The sequence below is a fragment of the Mesocricetus auratus genome, unplaced genomic scaffold (genome assembly GCF_017639785.1).
Source record: "Mesocricetus auratus isolate SY011 unplaced genomic scaffold, BCM_Maur_2.0 Super-Scaffold_100029, whole genome shotgun sequence".
Classification (NCBI taxonomy): Eukaryota; Metazoa; Chordata; class Mammalia; order Rodentia; family Cricetidae; genus Mesocricetus; species Mesocricetus auratus.
Window position 1 is genome coordinate 4,740,739 of NW_024429210.1, and position 23,904 is coordinate 4,764,642.

Genomic DNA, 23,904 nt, shown 5'->3' on the forward strand with positions numbered 1-23,904 from the left:
GATTTTAGTTGCTTAAATGAAGCTATAATTTGTATCACCACAGAAGTTACATATAGAGTAAGGAATTGGGGGTTACTGATAGATCTCGTTAAGAAAGAGAAATAGGAGAATTATGATGGATGTTGTGACTGGAATGAGAGAATTATATGAGGAGTGGGAAGAGAGGGAGATTAGGTAGATAATATTATGGGGGCAACTGCTAAAATTAATCTTAATGCAGTAGTTGCTTCCTAGGTATATAAATATATATCAAGGGAATCTAAAATAACTCGCAAAATATTGGGGGAGACAGGACAGAACTGTATACCTATTGTACTCAAATGAAGCTTCCAGTCTTGGGATTGAGTTTCATCTAATTGAGTAGCTGTCAAAAGAGGTCCTATGGAAATCTCCAAATAACCCAGGCTGTTGCTATAAGGTGCTCTGAAGTAAGACCCCATTGCTGACAACAGCACCAACAAAACTCATTGAACAAGAGGAAATCCCTCTGGTGCCTACATAGAGTCATCACTCCTCTGTATTAGCATTTTTGGTATAGAAAGGTACTCTCAAAGCTACCAAAAGAGAAACACAAACATCAACCCATTTATGGATCCCTTACAAAGGTGTCTTGCCTGCAAGATATGCTAAGAAAATAGTAGTAAAAAGAGACAGAAAGGGAGTGGATCTAGATTTTGGGGGAAGTGACTAGGAGGACAGATGGATGGGAAACCTTAAATGGGACATATTATATAAGAAAAATTCAATGAAAGAAGAAAAAACAAAAAGAAATGGTGACCTTCATACTAGTCCTTTAAAAGGTTAATCAGGTGTTAAAATACTCACAGCATGTTGAAGCAAAGTTTGAAAAAACATTTTCTATTAAAAAGAATTTATTTTAGTTTAGAAAACAGGAATTTCCAAATAAGAATTAATCTTCTATATCATAAGCCTCATATAATTAGATAAATATTGGTATAGATATCAATTTTGAAAATTAATAAGATGAAAGAATTTCTGGTCATTTTCCATAATTAAGTAAATTTTAAAATATCCAGCTCTTAAATTATTCCAATTAAAAATTTCCTATGATACATTTTCTTTATAGTGTGAAATATTTCTCTGAGTAGCACCTTTTATTTAATGCTGAGCAAGTCACATGTAACAGTTCCAAATGTATTATGTGAGAAAAGATCATAGCATGGGGAAGGAGTGTTTGCCTGAGATTTGCATTTTAATTTTTTACTATAGTAAACAAATTACCCATCACGCTGAAACATATGTGCTAGGGAGAAACAGCTGAGCCCTGTCTGTACTCATCTGACCTCGGTCAGTAGGAAATTAGAATTCATTTAGGGGATCAGGACTGATGCCATATGTGGTTCATACCAGAGTTGGATCTGACTCCAATGCAGCAATGTGAATAGTGTTTGCTATGAGTAAAACTGTCAGTCTTGGGAATGACTGGGTCACTTTTATCTCAAAGCATTTGCAACCTCTTTTAAAACAACTTTTAAAGGAAGGATATTGCAGCAGAGAACTGCTCTGTGTTACACTGAGTTAGTAGAGAGAAGAAAGCTGTGTCTCTGGATATATAAATTAGGCAACAAGTTCAAAACATCTGAAGGTAGGATATTATGTTTAGGTTTTGAGATAGTATTAGATAGCTCATTTTATCCTTCACAGAGTTTTTGGTCATTGAATTTTGTTCTTAAATTCAGTGTCTAACTTTCCTATGCAATTTTTTGTCAGCAATATCTTACTGTCAGGTAGAGAGGTAGGAATAAAGCTAGAAAATCTTATTAGACTGTGTCTCTTCAAGACCTTTCATATGACAATTACTTGACCATGTCTAACTAAAAGCTGTCTTATCACTTTTTTTACAAGTCATAAAGATTTCTAGAGATATCAAAATGTCTTTGAGCATGATTTATGGAATTAAAAATAAAGAACTATCTTATATGCTCAATGCATTCATATGTTTATACCATTTTCTTAAAAATATTATTGCAGGAACATAAAAACATTCTACTACTCCCAATTATTTTGAGAGTTGAATACATCACTATGCAAGATTAGTGAAAGCAGCTGGAGTGGTATTCTAGCTGTGGAGAGTACCTTTATAGGTACCCTGGCTTGTAATGCCTGCTGTTGCAAATAAGGAGCCTCAGAGTCACATTACTTTCATCTGAAATTTCAGTAAATTTTATTCAGCACTTCTCTTACTTGCTCATTCTTCACTAGATCTTCATCCTAAAAGGTGCTTGGCACCCACACAGGATGAAGGATCATGGCAGGCACTGCATGTAAGTGGTTAATTACAAAACAAAGCATTGAACCTGTCCTGATGTGGCTTAAAAATTCTCACATTGCATGGCAAGTCAATTAAGAATCTTTTTTTAAATTTTAAGTATTTTTAGAAGCATTCTTGTTTACATATAAATCCCCCAATTCTCTCACCCACCATCCTCCCATGCTCCCCACCAACCCCCCAACCCACCCCTCACCCACTCTCCATGGATATTGAGCCTCTCCATGGGGGAACATCAAAGTCTTTCACATCATTTGGGGGAGGGCCTAGGTCCTCCTTCCCAGTATCTGTGCTGCAATAGTGTCCCTCCATAGGGAATGGGCTCCCAAAGTCCTTTTGTGCTCTAGGGATAAACACTGGCTCTAATGTTAGAGGTCCCATGGACTGCCAAGTCATCCATATTCAGAGGGCTTGGTTTTGTCAAATGATGGTTCCTAAGCTTTACGAGTAGTGTCTCCGTGGTCTCACTAGGTTACAGAGATTGGTAGTGTGGCTGATCGATCTAAATTAATAATCTTAACAGGATCTTGTGATGCTAGGACAAATGACAACTGGGATGTAATCCAAACAAATGAAGGGTGTAGTGACAATGTCAGAAGAAAGAATTCCTACCCTCTATCAGTCATAGAATGAGCAGAGCTCTTACATTTCTTCAAATAAGGTGCTGAACTACATACAGATGGAAAATACAAGGAAGAAAAACACCTGTATATTTGAAAGTCTCTACAGAGCAATGAGTTGACTGTCAGTCTTCATCTTGCCTAAGGTTTTAGAACTTTCATAGGAATTCAGGCAAATTTCATCATATCATGTAAAGTTCTGCATTAAGTAACATAATATCTCATAATTAATTGCACCTAGATTTTTTCCTTCTTCTTGGTAATGTTTTAGCAACTGTTTAACAACTGGGTCTTTGGGTAAGGAAACAATATTGTAGTAGTATTAGGTTTGTAAACTTTTTTTATTTTACAGTTCTGTGAACGTTATTCTAATTGCTATAATATTGATGTCACCAAAGTTATAAAGCCTTTGAAAAACAATCAAACCAATTCTAGTACATGCTGTTGATTCTTTTCCTAAGCCCTGAGCTTCTTCTCAGGAGCTCCACAAACATCTCCAATAATCTTGTTAGTGATTCTGCCACCCACACCCATGGTCATATAATAGACTTTCACCATCAGACATTGCTTTGAAAATCACTTCACATGAACACATCTATTCTGGACTTACTTATTAAGTATTTTACCTGCTCATATTTGGCAAGTGCTCTTTAACAATTATTAGATATTGATTTTAATTTTCAATCCATTCATGAGAACGTCCACAATCCTGCTTCTCAGTGTGCTGCCAAATCTTTCTTCAAAGCTCTCTCTTTTAACCAAGTAAGTTAATACTATTACCAAATGAATGCAACTGCAATGTCATTACAGCTGCTGGAGAGAGTAAACAGATGAATTCCACATTCTATTTCTCTTAGAAATATCAGTGCTTCTCTCACCTTATTATGTCCTATTTCAAATTGTCTTTTTCGGGAATCCTAAGTCTTTTGTGAACTCATCCACTCTTGTCCTCCTCCATACAAGCAAAGTTTGAATTTTCAAAAACTCAAATCCATGTTTTTCATATCAAAATTCTTTTCACAAAGAAACACCTTCACCTTTTGAGTAATTCTACTACAGTGAGTCCTTCATGATTGCATTTGTCTCCTTTCACAGCCCCAGAATCTTATAGGACTCCCTCCTGCCAGCTTTCTATTATCACTTCCCCTAACACAACATCTCATACACATTTTTAGTCTCTTCTCTTCAGTTTCTTTTGTTGCTTAGTGTATATTACCATGACCTTTCCATATTTCCTTCTTCCCCTATGAAAATATAATCAGATTGTTTTCATTATTTCATTCACATTCTCTTAGTTCTATGCTATTTATGTACAATCTTCTAATCACCCAGTTCATTGAAATGAAACTGGGTAAACTTACCAATGATGTCCATATTTTTCTTAAAATATTATTTAAATTGAAATTGACTTATTCAATATTCAGCATGACATGCCTTACAAACTCCAACATTTTTTCAAGACTGACCTGAGAGTTCTCAATTCAACCACTGTAATTTCCAAGATACTATTGGTACTGAGCTGGAACAGTTATTATGAAAATAAATCAGTTATGATCTTATCAACCTATATTTTTATTATTTTGCTTTATTTTGCACTCCACATTACTAATATAATAAAAATACATGGGTACCTCTTAATATTAAGAAAAAAGAAATAATTATTGAATACAAAGCTGTAGCAGGTATAGTGGTAAGCAAATTCTTGCCTTTTTATTCATTCTAAGAGAATGTACATTTCTATTCTTCCTTTCATAACAGGTACCTTGTGTACTGAGTTGAGTATAAATGATATATTTGTAAGCAGTATTTAAATTTCATGATAAGACAGTTATAAAAACCCTTACAGTGCATTTAAGTCATGTTTAGAGTTTTAAATTACATATTATTTATTCTTCTTCTTATTACAAAGTTTAGATCCCTAGAACCAAGGTAAAAATTTTTGCAATGTGGCATGTATCTTTCATTCCAGCACCAGTAATCAGAGATATGTGGAATCATCGATCTTGCTGCCCAGCCTCTACAGGGAACTGGTTAGCTCAAAAAAAAGGAGAAGCTCTTTATCAGTGGAGGAGGATAACGATAGTGGGGATGAGAACAAAGGTTGTCTTTTGATTTTGGCTTCATATACACACACACTGGATCAAACACATACACACACAAACACTCATTCGACAATGACTTCCTCTTTTAAAAGATGGTAAAAGGGCTAAGGTGTGTGTGTGTGTGTGTGTGCTCATGAGTGTGATATGTCAGTTTATCACTTATGCATCTGACCAAATTTAAATCACCTGAGCAGTTTAGAAAAAATGCTCATGATTGTAGCTGTTGTTTAAACCAAACATGTACTAGAATCTTCCACACATCTAGGATGGCTTACTAAAATAAAAAATACAATAAAACACCACGTTAGCAAATAACTCAGACATTTAATTGTGTAGTTTCACAAACTGTGCTTCTATTTAAGTACAAGAAAAAATATTTAACTAAGAAATGTTTCCATTAATAAATTTAACAATTTCAAATAATACTTTCTAGCATTGTTTATATAATTTATTTAGAATTCTTAGCTAGTTAACTAGCTAGTTTTTCAACCTATAGAAAAAAACTACCAGACCCCAGCTTCAGGAAAGGCATCAGCACTTCCAGGCCCCAACCTCCAGCGACCCCAGCTTCAGGTGAGCTTGGGTCTCCTTGGGGCCACTCCCCATTCCCCACCAAGTGCACATCCCAGGCATCCCAGGGCATGCTCCTGGCATCCAGAAGACCCGCCCACACAGGAAAAGTATCAGCCCATCCAGGACCCAACCTATGGCGACTCTTGCTTCAGCTTCAGCTTCAAAGGAGACCAGTGGAGACAGAAAGACCCCAACTGCACCCACTAGAAGGAGAGAAGGGAAGAAGACAGAGTATGAGCTCACTCAGCAATAGAAAGACCAACATAACTCTACCAGAATCTAGAGACACAGGCAATAGATAATCCCACTTTACAAAGACCAAAAGAAAAAGGGAGGAGAACCTACACACAATAACTCCACTACCAATAAATCAAGCACAACCAAGAATCATCAATCAACAGTCATTAATATCCCTCAATGTCAACGTCTCAATTTGCCTATAAAAAGACACAGACTAGCAGAATGGATATGAAGACAGAACCCATCATTCTGCTGCATACAAGAAACACATCTTAACATCAAAGACAGATGTTACCTAAGAGTAAAGGGTTGGGAATAGATTGTCCAATCAAACCGACACAAGAAACAAGCGTGTGTAGCAATCATAATATCTAACAAAAAAAGACTTCAAATTAAAATCAATCAAAAGAGATGAAGAAGGAAATTTCATATTCATCAAAGGAAAAGTCCATCAAGATGAAGTCTCAATTTTGAACATCTATGCCTCAAATACAAAGGCACCCACATTTGTGAAATAAACATTACTAAAGCTCAAATCGCACATAAAATCTCATACACTAGTAGTAAGAGATGTCAACACTCTAGTCTCACTACTAGACAGGATCTCCAGACAGAAACTTAACAAAGAAATAAAAGAACTAATAGAAGTTATGACCAAACTGGGTTTAGCAGATATCTATAGAACATTCCACCCAAACACAAAGGGATATACCTTCTTCTCGGCGCCACATGGAACCTTCTCTAAAATTGACCACATAATAGGAAACATAGCAAATCTCCATAGATACAAAATAAATTGGAATTACCCCCTGTATCTTATCAGACCACCATGCATTAAAATTAGAATTGAACAATAACACAAATCGCAGAAACCCTACAAACTCATGGAAATTGAACAATGGAAGATTGCACCATCCCTGGGTAAAGGAAGAAATAAAAAAAATAAATTCAAAACTTCCTGGAATTCAATGAGAATGAAGACACAACATACCCAAACTTATGGGACACTCTGAAAGCTGTGCTGAGAGGAAAGTTCATAGCACTAAGTGCCCACATGAAGAAACTGGAAATAGTCACACTAGAGAATTAATAGCACAGCTGAATGCTCTGGAACAAAAAGAAGCAAACTCACCCAGTAGGAGCACACACCAGGAAATAATCAAATTGAGGGCTGAAATCAATCAAATAGAAACCAGGAAAACATTGAGAAGAATCAATGAAAAAAAGAGTTGGTTCTTTGAGAAAATCAACAAAATAGACAAACCTCTGTCCAAACTACCCAAAAGAAAGAGAAAGAGCATGCTAATTAACAAAATCAGAAATGAAAAAGGGACATAACAACAGACACTTCGGAAATCCAGAGAATCATCAGGGCATACTTTGAAAATCTGTATTCCAGAAAATTCAAAAATTTAAAGGAAATGGACACTTTTCTGGATAGATACCACTTGCCAAAACAATGTAAACACACCTATATCCCTTAATGAAATAGAAGCAGGCATCAAAAGCCTCTCAACCAAAACAAGCCCAGGCCCAGATGGCTTCAGTGTATATTTCTACCAGAAATTCAAAGAAGAGCTAATTCCAATACTCCTCAAAGTAGTCTACACAACAGCAGTAGGAGGCTCACTGCCAAACTCCTTTTACGAGGCTACAATGATCTTGATACCCAAGCCACGCAAAGACACAACTAACAAAGAGAACTATAGACCAATTTCCCTCATTAACATGGATGTAAAAATACTCAATGAAATACTAGCAAACTGGATTCAAGAACACATCAGAAAAATCATCCACCATGATCAAGTAGGCTTCATCCCAGGATTGCAGGGATGGTTCAACATTAGAAAATCTATCAATGTAATCCAACATATCGACAAACTGCAAAAGAAAAACCACATGATCTCACTAGATACTGAAAAAGCCTTTGAAAAATCTAGCACCACTTCATGATGAAGGTCCTAGAGAGATCAGGGATAACAGGAACATACCTGAACATAATGAAAGCAATATACAGTAAACAAAGAGCTAACATCAAACTAAATGGAGAGAAAACACAATTCCTCTAAAATCAGGAACAAGACAAAGCTGTCAACTCTCTCCATATCTCTTCATTTTGGTACTTGAAGTCCTAGCTAGAGCAGTAAGACAACAAAGGGAGGTCAAGGGGATACAAATAGGAAAATAAGAAGCCAAGTTTTCACTATTTGCAGATGATATGATTGTTTACATAAGTGACCTGAAAAACTCCACAAGGGAACTCCCAGAGCTGATAAACACCTTCAGCAAAGTGGCAGTATACAAGGTTAACTCAAAAAATTCAGGGGCCCTATTATATACAGATGATGAAGTGGCTGAGAAGACATCAGAGAAACATCACCCTTTACAATAGCCATAAACAGCTTGAAATATCTGGGGATAATGTTAACCAAGGAAGTGAAAGACCTGTATATCAAGAACTTTGAGTCTTCAAAGAAAGAAACCAATGAGGATACCAGAAAATGGCAAGACCTCCCAAGGTCTTGGATTGGTAGGATCAACATAATAAAAATGGAAATCTTGCAAAAAGCAGTCTACAGATTCAATGCAATCCCTATCAAAATTCTGGCACAATTCTTCACAGACCTTGAAAGAACAATAATCAACTTTATATGGAAAAACAAAAGGCCCAGGATAGCCAAAACAACCCTCTATATTAAAGGAACTTCAAGAGGCAACAACATACCTGACTTCAAGCTCTATTATAGAGCTATAGTCCTGAAAACAGCTTGGTGTTGGCACAAAAATAGACAGGTAGACCAAGCAACCAAATTGAAAACCCTGATTTTAACCCACATACCTATGAACACTTGATTTTTGACAAAGAAGCTAAAACTATAGAATGGAAAATAGAAAGCATCTTCAACAAATGGTGCTAGCATAACTTGGTATTGGCATGCAGAAGACTGCAGATAGAACTATATCTATCACTTTGTACAAAAATTAAGTCCAAATAGATCAAAGATCTCAACATAAATCCAACCACACTGAAAATCATAGAAGAGAAAGTGGGAGATACTCTTCAAGGAGTTGGTACTGGAGACCACTTCCTGAACATAACACCAGTAGCACATAAACTGAGATCCAAAATTAACAAATGGGACCACCTGAAACTAAAAAGCTTCTGTAAGGCAAAGGACACAGTCAACAAGACAAAAAGCCAGTCCACAAAATGAGAAAAGGTATTCACTAACCCCATATCTGACAGACGGCTATTCTTGAAAATTTACAAAGAACTTAAGAAGCAAGTCTCCAAAATACCAAAGGATCCAATTAAAAAGTGGGATACAGAACTAAACTGAGAATTCTCAAAAGAAGAGGCTAAAATGGCCAAGAGACACTTAAGAAAGTGCTCAACATCCTTAGACATCAGGAAAATGCAAATCAAAACAACTTTGAGATACCACCTTACTCCTGTCAGAATGGCTAAAATCAAAAACACTGAAGACAATTTATGCTGGAGAGGTGTGGAGAGAGGGGAGTACTCCCCCACTGCTGGTGGGAGTGCCAAATCATACAGCCACTTTGGAAATCAGTATGGAGATTCCTCATGAAAATGGGAATCAATCTATCACAAGACCCTGCAATTCCATTCTTAGGCATATATCCAAAAGATGCTAACTCATACAACAAGGGCATCTGTCCCACTATGTTCATAGCAGCATTATTTGTAATAGCCAGACCTGGAAGCAACCTATATGTCCCTCAGCTGAAGAGTGGATAGAGAAAATATGGTACATTTACACAATGGATTATTACTCAGCAGAAAAAAAAAACAATGGTATCTTGAAATTCACAGGTAAATGGATGGCACTAGTAGAAACCAACCTGAGTGAGGTAACCCAGTCACAAAAAGACAAACATGGTATGTACTCACTCATATATCTATTTTAGACATGGATCAGGATAGTGTCAGTCTGCACTTCCACTGACAGAGAGTCTGGGAAACAGGAAAGAACCTAAGAAAGATATGCATGGTACCCCAGAGAAGAGGAATGAAGCAAGATATTCTGAACAGATTGGGAACATAGTGAGGGGTTCGGGGAGTGGGAACTAGGAAGAAGAGAAGTGGAGAAGAGGAAGAGAGAGTAGGTCGTGGGGGAACAGGAAGGTTGAGTGGGGTGTAGAATAGGGGCAAGAGGGAATCATAGGTTAGAAGACAGATCTGGCACCAGTAAGACCTCTAGTGATCTAAAGGGATGACACCAACTGGCAAGCTAAGCAATAGTGGAGAGACCACCTTGAATGTCCATTCCTGATAATGAACTTGATGTCTATAACCATCCTGGAGCCTTCATCCAGTGACTGATGGAAGCAGAGGAAATGCCCACAGTTAAATACTGAACGGAACCCAGTGAAAGAGAGAGAGAGAGGAGCGATGAGCAAATTGGCAAAGAATGGGCTGCTAAAACCAGCAGAGACAGCTCATCTGAAAAAGGGGGGAGCTCTTGGATCCCAGACCGACAGCTGGGAGGCTACAATGGGACTGATACAGACCCCCTGAGTGTGAGAGTCAGTGAGGAGGCCTGGGCAACCTAAGGGTCCCTGGACAGTGGATCAGTGTTTATCCCTGGCATACAAATGGATTTCATGTGTCCATAACACAAAGAGGGATGTTCTCTCAGCCTGGACTTTTAGGGGCGTGCTTGGACCCTGCCCTGAGTGAAATGACAGATTCTAGATATCCTCTATGTGTAAGGAAGTGGAGATAGGGTGGGAGGCTGGGGGGAGATGGTGGGGTATGTGAGGAGGGGAGGGAGAGGAAACTGGGATTGACATGTGAAGCAAGCTATTTAAAATTAAAATAATAAAATAAGAGAAAAAAGAAAAAACTACCTTAAAAGAGAAAATAAATTCTAATAATTAATAAGAACTGTGGTTGACACTGAAAATTATCATTAAAAATAAAATAAATATGTATCACTATACTTATAATTATGAATAATATTTTGACATGTTTACATAGAGAAAATTTACCTTGATGTATTGACATCAGCTTAGCCATACTGTACTAAACACAAATGAGGGAAGTATATGCTATTATTGAAAAGGCAAATCCTAAACACTACCTTTACTTGTTAAAATTCAAAACTCATTTCAGAGAGGATTGAAGATTCAAGGATACTTTAAAGAAATTATAACCATAATACATCCTTCATACTACATAAGCAGAAACACTGAGCTGTGACTAAAACTGTATGAGAATTAGATATGGATGAATTTACTTCAATAAAAGATATATCAACTGAAAGTATGCTGCAAAAATAAAAATTAATCACACATGTTAGCTTCAATAAAAATGGCAATCATTATCTAAAGAAAACAGCATTTAAATGCTAGATTATTTTGTCCACAACGGTTAATGGACATTTAAAGACATAAAATACATAATTAGCAACTTCTTATTGAAAGCCAATGAGAAACATTAGAGAGTATTGAAATATATAATATATATAAATATATAAATACTCTCTATAATAAAATTGAATCTAGTAAAAACATCCAGATAGGCTCTTTTCTGCACATGTTCATATAATTATAACTTACATGTAGGAATACTTTTTCTTTGAAAACAAAAATATCAGCTAGTTATTGGCGTCATAGTTTAATACATTCTAAAAAATATAGGGAAGTTGAAGATGTAATAATTTTTTAGTGGTGACAGCATCAGAGGCAGCCTCTTTTGGTTTCCTCTGTGAGATGTGCCTATTCCCAGTGACACTTCTACAGATTTTTATTCTAGTATCTTTTTAATCTATGTGAATTTTCTTTATGACAAATATATTTAGGTATCAGACAACTTATTTTTCCTAAAAATGAAGTACATATCTCTTTAAGCCTGTGATATTTACATGACTAATATAGAGCTATATTGAATATTTTAATTGAGGAACCAAGAAATTTAGGATATAAAACATTTAGTAAAATGTGAAAGTCAACCAAGAGGACATCACATAATTAGAGACCTAGAACCTATTAGACATTTTGTCTACAAGAACACTTAAAACTGTGATGAAGTAAATTAACATAGTATATTTTGAAGAGTAGGAAAACTATACATTGTTTTAATGAGTACTAACATGGGTATGTGTGTAGTTTGATTTTCTTATTGCTGTGGTAATCACTGTTACCAAATATAGACTGGTAAAGAAAATAATTATTTGGTTCACATGTCAATCGTTAAGGGAAGTCACCTGGAGATTCAAGTAGGACAGGAGCATGGTGGCAGAAATTGAAGCAGAGGCCATGGAAGATCACTGCTTCCAAGTAGGTTTGCCCTTATGGCATGCTCACCCTGCTTTCTTACAGTCTTATATAACTGACCCAAGACTACGTGCTCAAGTTTAGCACTGTGTACAGTGGGATAGCCATTAATTAAGAAAATGTCCAAAAATCCATCTATAGACAAGTTTGATGATGACATTCTCTTAACTGACATCCCCTGCTCCAAAATAACATTGATGTTTGCTAAGTTGATAAAAACAAAACAAACAAAACTATATGTTACAGTGTATGATATATACCTGATACTTCCTGTTTGGAAGAAATCGTCAAAAATACCCGTCAGCACAAAGAAATGATATATTTGAGAGGGGGTGAAATTAAATAGTCAATGTCTGCATATTATAACTAACTGCATTCATTTTCAAGAATGTCAAGATGCAATTGCGTACCTGGAATAAGGTACATGTATGGGGGTAGGAATGTCAGTCTTGTGATAACAAGTTTCCCAATGGAGAAGTTAAAATGGGAATATTAAGTGTATTTTCTAGTTAGCATAGTACATGTCAAAGCAACTTCATCAGATACTTTTGTTGATTTTTAACAAAGACACAGGTGTCTAAGTGTTCTGCCTCTGCTGACATGAAATATCAGAAAGGACTATGTTAAGAAGCCTTAAAGCCAGATGGTAAATATGGCAGTTTGACTGATCCAGGCCTAAATTTCATCTGATCTGTCTTTTTCATTTAATTAAAGTAAGCATAAATGTTAGGGCAACCCATTCATTTTCTAGAACAAAGACGAATAATGAAATGGCTGCTTATATGGAGTCAAAGAATATTTTGCCACTATATAAATGGTTTGATACAGGCAAGAAAGGGAACAGTACAAAATTATTTATTCACATCATTGTAAAGCAAAGAGTTCTGAAAATTATTTCAAACAACATGCAATTAAAATATTTATAAAAACCATTTAGATGTTTCTTGAACTTCAGATATGTTAACTTATGTAATTAATAAAATTATTGTCCTTTTGGTAAGACTGTCTAAAGACACTCTGAAGAAATCAGTATGTAAGAATCTTAGAAGTCTTCATCTTCTCCTAATAAGTGAAGTGACATGTAATCTGTAAATCAGATAAATCAACACTTCATAGGGAACACTAGAACCCTCAAGTTTGTAAAGAAAAGCAAGCACATACAGGGAATCTCAACTTACTGAAGTTGAAACTCGTGGCATAAATCTAAGTGGGAACCAATATTTCAACTGGAAAAGGTGAAGTCTTCTAAATGAATTGGTGGTACTTTATAGTAGCATCCCTGATTGATAGAAACAATCAGGCATCATCACAAAAGAAAACAAATTAAAAGGGTCAGGATCAAGCCTGGAAGCTAGTTCTTATCCAGACAGGTTATTCTAGAACCTATATCTAGAATACAAACCTCATAGAACTCTGAGTAACAATACCATTGACATCAATACAATTTGATGTGGTACTAGTCAAAACAGGAAGAATAATTTTTAATGCTCCTGAGTATCAAGCTATTCCTAAGGGATTCTCGAAAGAAGCAATTTTTTACAGAACCCTGCTTTACAAGGTTACAGATAAATCTAATCTATCTGAGAGAAAGGGCATACATAATACAAGCCCTCTCTCTGTTTTTACTAGTGTATCTTTGAAGTTACTTCAGGCTGTGGAGAAATGCTGAAGTCCATTCACAGCATAAGTTCAGCTAAAGCTTCAGGACAGGACTAAAAGATGTTAATGGAGAAAGTAATTCAATAATCTCACCCAAAAAATATCCTGGTAGAAACCAACAACTTTCTAATTGGATTCAAGACCTACTTAGCAGGAAAGAACACATTTCAGGCACTGGAAAACTACCAAACTTAATGTTGTTAGTGAAGTCACTGATCTTACAGAATGGCCCATTAGTACTCCTTTACAAAATGTATCATTCTTAACTGGATTCTAAATAACTATTCTTATAGCCACAAAAAAGTGTAACTAGTGCAGCCAATGTAGATCACTAAGGAAAGTTAATACTAGTCAAAATATAGAGAACAAATTAACCATGAGGTCCCCAACTCCATATGATGTATACATAAGTACAACTGCTACTGGTGGTTCTTGTCCCGCCAGGTCCTGCCAATGCTTTAGTCCCAAATAAAAATACGTATGCTATGTTAATTTTAAAACTGTTGACTGATGCCTAGGGCTTCTTATTGCTACCTCTGTCTTAATTGTTAACCAATTCATATAAATCTATGTATTTCTATATGACCATATCTTACCAGAGAATGCCTGGTACATCCTATCCTTCTGGTCTCTACATGGTATCTCTTTGAATGGCACCTCTCTGCCTACATTTCCAAGAATTCTTCTCATCTCCTAATCCCACCTATCTTCCTCACTCTACTGGAAGTAAACAGTGTTTTAATTCATCAACCAATAAAAGAAACATATATACATATGGACATTTCCCATCATCTCCTCGTTTCTGCCTAAATAAAAAGATAGTTTTTAACTTTAACAGGGTAAAATTATACATAACAAAATAGTTATCAAGAACTATAGTTAACAATATTAGTTCATTAATATTTGACAAAATTTAAAGAAAATATTCTATCATCTACCTTTGTGAACCTACAGTTTTATGTGTAACTTATCTACTATCATAATTAAGGAAAACCATACCCACAATTATCTGTTTTCAACTACATCAAAGACCACAGAAGGATAATATATAAACTCTAGAATTGAAAGAGACATATCGCTGCCTGGACAGGACATCCCCCATCACATAAATTTTGTACGCAAGGTACAGGGAACTTCGCTTAGAGAGAGAGGAAAGGTTATATGAGACAAAAGTTCTGGGAAGTCTACAATGAGACTGTACCTTTTAGCCAAGACAGACAACCTTGCAACCCTGAATTTGGAATTCTTCTATGTTCTGCTTTCAAATAACAAACGTGAAAAAAATTCTTCTAGGTATCCAGGCTACTTATTTGACAAGTTAAATATCCTGAACACATATACACATAAAGAACATACACAGAGAAATAACACATACAGAGACAGACATTAAAAAATACACACAGAACACATGCACATACACAGATTTCCTACACAAAACTACATAAATGCATACCAAAAACAAACACTCATGTACACATATGCAAATGTAAATTTAAGAAGTAAATGCTTCTTATAAAGAACAGTTTTTATACTACAAGTTGTAAGTTATTACTTTATGAAATGAGTAAGGACCTGTGTCTATTTGAACTTGGTTTCAAGTGCATTCTGATTATTCGGGAGTTTAATTAACTTACAGAAAATAATGTTACATTCTAACACAGAGACAGTCCTTACATATGAAATTTTATATCCTATAAGTTTATTAAACATTGTTCTGTCATTATTAGAATTATCACAATTTAGCCTCAAAATAAAATACCTTTGGAAAAGTTTATATTTTTCTTTTTCTTATTTCTTACTGTAAGCTGGAGCTAAAGTAAACTTATGGTTTATTATTTAAATAAGGATGCTATGAAGAGTGAAAAGGAAAACTGATTTTTAGTTGAGCTTACAGGTACTTAAGCAGTATTTTTCTGAACTACTGGGGTGTGTACTTCTCAGGGTTCAGGAAAGAAGCCACATGCTCAGATCCAGAAATTACAGATTGTGTTGTTGTGCCAGTTTACCATTTATTTATGGTTGGAACACTTGGCAAGTCTGTGTACACAGTAAAATCTCCCACAGTAAACTAAAGAGCAAGCTCTACGATGTATAATTTGCAAATAAAACTATAAATTAATAATTAAAATTTAATCTACAGTATTTAAAAATATGGGGTTTAATAACATTTAGGTAATTTTAGTACTCTAATAGATGATATATTTAAGAAATCTATTTCAGCATAATTTTATGTAACTTTAGAATATGAGAAAAATGAGTCATTTTTAACATTATTTCAAAACTGTATATATGCATGAAATATTTATCCTCTCATTCCTTGCAAATTAATTCATCCAATTGTTACATAGCAATTTCTACTAGGATATACAAAGAAGTTAATTGAAGATAAAAATACAGCTAAGTATATGAGTTGTTAAGTTTAAAGTCCCAAGGATTGGAATTATTATAGTCAGGAAATAGAAAATTATAGTAGTGAACCATGGACTTATAATAGACAGATTACAATATTAACTTACAATTAGACTTTTCTCTTTTGTCTCTTTGTTCTCTCTCTCTCCCTTTCTCTCTCTCTCTCTCTCTCTCTCTCTCTATCTCTCTCTCTTGATCTCTTTCTCTGTGTGTGTGTGTCTCTGTCTTTCCCTCCATTTGTATGTATGTGTGCTACTGTAATAAATAGGAAAATATTTCAAAGAATGTTATACTATTCACACATAGAAAAATATGTACATATTTCTAAAAACAGAAAAACTGTAAAATTTTCAACGCAAAATTTTGTTATTAATTTTTAACTAACTTTCATATGAAATATGAATTCATTCTAAATCACCAAGAAGTTCCAATTTGTCATTGTTTAGAAGAGTTTCATTATGTATGATTGGCTGTAAATCAAAGATCATATTGACATTATCAATATGTTATAATCTATGAGTCCTTTATCTTCCTTGGAAGATGTCTAACTATATAAACTTTCCACAAACAAAATTAAACAAAAGTAATTATTTGAAAAATATTTAAGAACAATATAATGTCTTTAACACCCATTATTCAAACAAATAAGCAAGTATATATTTGTGTCACATGTAAAAAGACATTATGTTCCTGTTCCTGTTTGCTCACATTTCCATTTCATCTTCTTCCTCCCCACATTCTTTGTAAACTCAGTATGCTACACATTGGTGGTGGAATACAAGTTGTCCTCACTAAATATTTACAAAAAGGGAATTTATAAGTTCTCAGAACATAAGATGTAAAAATAATTGCAAAGCCTTAAAATTTTAAAGGAAGCAACATTGAATAATGAAAACTTTCTTGAAATTATATATTCACATTTACATTCATTGCTCCTCCTCCTCAGGTGGCAAGCATGGGGCCTGCATGGGTCTTCACCAGGTCCTCTGTGTATAAGTTGTGACTTATTGTTTTAATGGGATTCTGCACTGGTGGAGCAGGTGTATCCCTGATTCTTTTGCCTGCTCTTGAGCTGCCTTTCCTTCTGTTGGTTGCTTTGTCCAGCTCCTGTGTGATGTTCTTTATTTGTCTGATTGTATTTTCTCTTTTCTCATTTGATTATTGGCTCTAAAAAGCCTGCTCTTTTCTGATGGGCAATAGCGGGGTGTAGATCCTAGGAAGAGGGTAGTTGGAGGAAGTAACTGGGAGGCATGGATGGAAGTGAAACTGATTGGGATGTACTTTATGACAGAATAATCTATTTTCCTAATATATGCAATTGAATATATTAATATTCGTGTATAATATATAAGTACTGAAAATAAAACTACACAGTCTTAACTCCTCTTTAGAAAAGTCTACTGTATAATTACCAAGGTAGTGACTTTCTTAATAAGGGCAACTTCAAATTTTTATCTAGTCTTTAGAATATCATCTTTTATCATTGATTAAAACAAACATCAAAACCAACAAAGTTTATTTTTTCTAGAAAGTATATGCTGGGCTGTTCTACGGAAACTTGGTTATGAATCTACAGCTCACCTAAGTTGCTCTGAAAATGGAAACCAACATTCTGACCTTGTGTTTTACTTTTGAAATTTCAATCTGTCTGAAGTTACCCGCTTGGTTTTTCTTTTTTTCCTTAACGCAAATCCTGTTTATTGACCTCATTCATTTAGCTCCCACTCACAAGAGGCCTGATTAATATCAAAGTGAGGCAGCAGTAAGCATTTGCTTTGATGGCTCATTATCATTCCTCTTTGTTATTTGTCTTTGAGTCCTTTTTGATATGTCTACATTCCTTAGAAACTGACAAGAGGTTCACAGTGATCTTATGCCCTGCTAAATAGGCTTTTATCTGAGTCATTTAAGATGCTGCAGCAATGTGAGAATGCATCAACCTTTTTACCTTGAGAACACATTGCAATTTATTTATTCAAAAAATCAAATAATACAGAAAGATTAAGCGGAGGTCATGCTACCATGTCTTTACTTGGGAATAAAGTCCTGAAACTCTGTAGAAAAGCTGTTTGCCTAGTTCACTCTGTAGGTGACTGAACCTTTCATTTATAGTTCTCTGTTAATTTTCAGAAATATTAGCAGTAGTGAATTAAAGGACATCGCCAGAAAAACTGAAAAATCTAGTTATCAAAAATACAAATGACATTCAAAGAAAGTAATTTCATTATTCTACAAGCTCTAATGACAGCATGAGTTCTGTTCATAAACATGTGCGCATATATAAAATTTATTCTTGTGACATATATTGTAAGTACCATATTCACAATTATTTCCCAATGGAATGTCACGATGATATTAGTTAAGTCCTCCTATATGATCAAATTTGGCATGTCTGCTTTCCAAAACTCACAAGATTTGTTTAGTAAAGAAACAAAAGAAGGATGAAAAGCTTTCAAGTGACTATAGTCCAGGTGTGTCAGACTGTATGCACTCATGCTGAAAACATTGAAATCCTCAGATCCACATTTCCTCATTGTTTCTGTTGTCAAAATTTTTAAATCTGCATATGTATGTAATTTTTTCATGGAGATTCAGGTTGGGATTTATCATGGATAATTTAGTGGAAATATACTATAATTGTTGTAAGAAAATGTTCCATGCCACATTATCTTGAAACATATTACTATATTATTTTAAATTTTACAAAATTATACTATTCATAAAAGAGGAGAATGGGCAGCAAAATGTGGAGCTTATGCCTTATGTTCTCAAGTTTAAAATTGTGAGGCAAGTTACTGAACTTCTTCAGTCTGAATATTCCTCCTCTATTAAATGAGAGTAAAGAACTGAACCAAGATTCTGTTGTGAGACACATAGATAAAGAGTGGGCAGAGAGGCAAATCACAACACAGATTGGCTAAGGCCCACTGGCATAATTGCTACACTCATAGGTCTTCACGGAGGAAAGATGTCAGTCAGTAATCATTATAAGTGGTCACATAATAGTGATGTACACCTTAACATGTTCATGCTATACCTACAGAATCTTCCTTGAAACATGTTATGGTAAATAATTACTGTTATATATTACTTATAGATAATAAGTTATTTATTTATTGTGCATAGTTTCTATAAACAAAATAGTGTTGCATAATTAGAATACTTCATTTTATAGAATATCAGCTGATGAGATTTAGAAAAAATAAGACACATACTGATAAGATGGGTATCTTCGAGGATATTTCACACATTTATTATTTACTTACGTTCATTTGTTATTTTTAGCACTCATATAGTCATTTGTCTTGAAGAAGACAGAGTAATGTTTTATAAAACAAGACACAAAACTACCACCTGAAAATATGTGACCAGTCTTAAAATTCCTTTTTTAACACTCTTCAATTAGAATGAATTCTAGGGGCATTTCTGCTCATGAACCTGTCTAGTATGATGTGTTTGCATGTTCATAAATGTTTGTAATATGCTTGCATATGGTGTGCCTTTCTAGGAACTAAATTATTATTTCCTTGCACAGACATAATAGCATTTGACTTATTTCTCTATGTATATATAGTTGAGCATCATATTTTAAATATTTTAATCCTTTATCTATATTTTATGGATATCAGCATTTACCTACATGCATGTCTCTGCACTGTATGCATTGCAGTACCCACAGAAGCCAGAAGGCAGTCTCAAATCCCTTGGGACAGGAGTTACAGAAGAATATGAGCCAAAATTTGACTGCTGGGAATCAAATTTTCTATAAGGTTATTCAGTGTTCTAACCACTGAGTGATCTCCCCAGCCCTAATAGGATTGTTTATAGAGGAAAACAAATATGGATTGGAAATTAAAAGTCAAAAAATTAACAGAGATTGACAACAGACCAGTTGAACTTTGCCCGGCTATGATTCTTTGTATGTTTCAAACAACAGCTTAAATTCTATAAACTTGACTATATTATTCATTGATTTCTTGAAATTTATTTTATTAACACATAAATAATTGTAAAAAAGAATGATTTCTGTATGGCATTTCATACATATGAATTATGTATTTTGTTCATATTAATTCCCTAGGAAATTTCCCCCTTGGCCCCTATGTCTGCTCCACTCACTACTTTTCCCTGTTCCTAAATAATCTACTATCATCTGACATAAAAACATGCACACATGCATGAACATACACACATGTGTGCACTCTTCCATATGCCCAAGCACTTTCACACACAAAGACACACACTTATACTTACTTGTTCACACATTTTCACTCTAGATTCTTTAAGAAGAGCTATGTGACCTTTTTTATGATGACTATATGGTTCTATAATCCCATCTATGTGTCATTTATGGATAAATCACTGTCATGTATTAAAATCACATGTTTTATGGTTTCTAAGTTACACTTTTATGTATCTAAAAATGGGAGTACAGAAGAAGCTAAGCTCCCAAAGAAAGGGAAATTAATATATCATTTTAAAATCATGAGTGCAGGTCAAAACAAGGAAAACTTGAAAAAATTTTCAGAAAACATATATTACTTCTATATTTTATTTACCTTAATAATAAACACCTAATTTTAATTCAGAAACAATTGATATTTAATGAATAATTCAATAACAAGCTTACCACACTCAAACTTACACTATCATACTATTGACTATTTGACAGCAAGTTAAGTGTTCATTATTTGCATACTAAACATGTTTAGCATTGTATTAAACATTATCTTCTTCCATCAGTTATTGGATGTGAATTCTATGGTGAGAATTAGGCTGATTCAGTGGGGAGGGGCTTGGGTCTGCCTCAACTCGGTATCCCAGACTTTTGTGACTTCCCAAGGGAGGCTTTATCCTCTCTGAGGAATAGATAGGAATGCAAAAGGGGAGGTGGGGAGGCAGGAAAAGGGGAGGATGGGAAACTGGGATTGGAATGTAAAATAAAAAAATTTCAGTTAATCAAAAACATAAAACATTGTTGCACGTCTATTTGCATTATGTTTAAAATGGAAGTATGATATACTTATTAAAGTAAAATTATATGCCTAATTATTGAATGAATATGAGATTGCCACTTTTGCATGAAATTATGATTCATTTGAAATGATTTTAAATATCAATCTAAAATGTAGATATGTCTGTGCCTTCAATAATGAATGACAAATGTAAAAGTGCTCCAAGGAATTAATATACCTTGAATAAAATCCACCTCTTATGAAGTGACATCACAACATAGTTCCTAAGCTAAGAGATATTTCTATAAAATAGTCTGTCATTCTGGAAGATTCACTCTTTCAATCGATTATTGTGATGCATATTTTCAAGTATTAATAGTGACAGAATAATTCTTTACTAGCTGCTTGGCACAGAGGATTAAACAACATTTCCACTGAATCCTCTATCTATGCAAGAAGTAAAGCACCACTGAAACAAAACAAAGTTAACAAAATATGTTCTTTTTTCCTGACGCATGCCAAAGAGAAAAAGCAATTAAACTTTTAAGTCCCTCAAGGCATCATTGCCAATGCTGGCACTGCCAGTAAGTGTCAGTGTTCATTCAAAGACAAGTCAACTACCATTGGCTAACTATGGAAAAGGAAGGGTATAACAGAAATGCATGGTCAGCTCAGAGAAGAAACTTAGGCAATATTGGCACCACATTAATTACCTGCTGAATGATTCTCCCATTTTCAGTACAAGACAAAATATTTACACATTCATTGAACAAGGTGAATTTAAAATAAAGAATAATTTAACAGTAAATTTCTCTTTTTCCTACTCTTAATATGTTCTTTGTAATCTAAAGAGAAAATGTTTTCAATTTGGGAATTTACTAAACTACTAAAATAACATATTTATGAGAGTTTAGAAAATATTAAATGGTACTTAAAGCATATAAACATATTTGGTTCAGTTTCACTGGTAGTTTACAAAAATACGAAATTCAAACAATGATACAGTACTGTATAAATTCATAATCAAATGCCATTCTTTGTAGTATAAAAGGCATGAAGTTTATGAGAAATATTTAATGGCATGCAAAGAAAGCTTATACTAAAATTCATATACTTTTTCCTTTTAGAGAAAATATATGGTGTAATTTATAGCAAAACAAAAACATTACAAATGTAAATACCACTATAAGTTTTCTTCCCAACTTATACACATCTTTAGCTGACATTCATTTGTTTGTTCTCTGTGTTTCACAATATTTTTCTCTTCCTTATCTTTCCATTAGTATTCATGGCCTCCGTACCTGTTCTTAGAACCTTCTTATACAAATTAGGCTGTTTCTTCCAACTGACAATTAAATGTTTTTTTTATTATTAAAGTATAAAAACCACCCAGAGTCATAGTATTTTAGTTTACTGTCAAAGATATCTATTTTTTACTGACAACCTCTGCTTCCTTAATGAAAGAATGGATATAATATACTTGATAACATGCAGATATATAAGAAAAGCTCAAAATATGAAAATCAGTGTAGTCTCTCATACCTTGCATTCACAAATTGTACACAAAGCCAATTTCACTTGGTTCTTGGGAATCTAATTCTTTGGACTGAAGGAAGAAGCTAGGATTTCATTATAATAATACAATTGAAAATTAAAGAGAAAGATGGCCTTTTTGACAATCAATGAATCAAAATACTCCTTTTAGCACTACCCATATCGTAACAATCTATAATCTGGAACATTTCATAGAGGTTCCCCTAATGTATAAATGACAACTTATAGGAGATTGTTTTCTTCACTGACTTTGAGAGCTTTATGAACATGAAAGGAGCCTCAAATGCATATCCATGTACACCTACCTACCAACAATAAATGCTGACAAAATATACTTCTCTTCTATGGCATATGACAATGTTCTATATCAATTGTTATTAAATTCATAACCATAATTTTTCCACTGGGTACAGTGAAGGCATTTGGTTAATATTGGTTAATAGAGAAATTCCTGTAGTTTCCACAGTGGAAGATAGAGTATGAAAACAGGTTATTTAAATATTAACTTTATGGGATTTGGAATAAGAAGATAAGCTTCTATGTATGTGTGTGTCATGAAGACATGTCTAGAGAAGTTTAAGAGATGAGTAGATCCGATCCCCATGGAATGGAATTACTAACCAAACAAAAGCCATAAGAGAGTTAAACACCATTGTCCTCGTGTTTTCTACTATCTGAACATACCATTTTTCTAAAACAAGATGGACTGTCAAACTGTGAATCAAAATAAACTCTCCCTCAATCCCTCCTTTAGCCTTTCCTTCCTCCATCTCTTCTTTCTTCCTTTCTTTTGCACAATAATGTTATCTTCATTGAACAATGAAGAATTCACCATGGATATCCTATACATATTAGCAAAATAGCACCTTATTTGAAAAGCATTCATTGATTCCTTAAATTTAAAGAAGTGTGCAAAATCAGCATAATATGTTGGATCATGTTTACAATATTAATAGGGAGAAAGATGGGCCAAGAAGATTTTGAGTTCAGGCTTAAACTGAGTTACATGACTGACCTCATAAAAAAACAGCAACAAAAAAGAGTGCACACATTAATTCAAAACTAACTTACTTTCATTTTTAAATCTTATCTATAGGACACTTTCCTTAAGATTAATGTCATAAAAATGTTACTTAAAAATAAAAATAAAAAACACTAATTTTAATTAAGCACTTAAATTGGAGAGCCACTTATTTTTC

The 23,904-nt window shown here is 34.3% G+C and overlaps 1 protein-coding gene across 7 annotated transcripts in view; it reads right to left on the reverse strand.

Annotated features, from left to right (window-relative positions):
• Grik2 (glutamate ionotropic receptor kainate type subunit 2) overlaps positions 1-23,904 on the reverse strand; it is a 581,876-nt gene that overhangs the window by 53,231 nt on the left and 504,741 nt on the right. The window contains exon 16 of one of the 7 annotated variants that reach the window (XM_040733255.1): positions 5,317-5,788. The exons of 5 other annotated variants lie outside the window; for them this stretch is intronic. In XM_040733255.1, coding sequence (XP_040589189.1) covers positions 5,544-5,788 — 245 coding nt within the window. In that variant the 3' untranslated portion in view covers positions 5,317-5,543. Of the gene's footprint in view, positions 1-5,316; positions 5,789-23,904 lie in introns of those variants that run through there. One more of the 7 variants, XM_040733256.1, reaches the window with a different exon arrangement.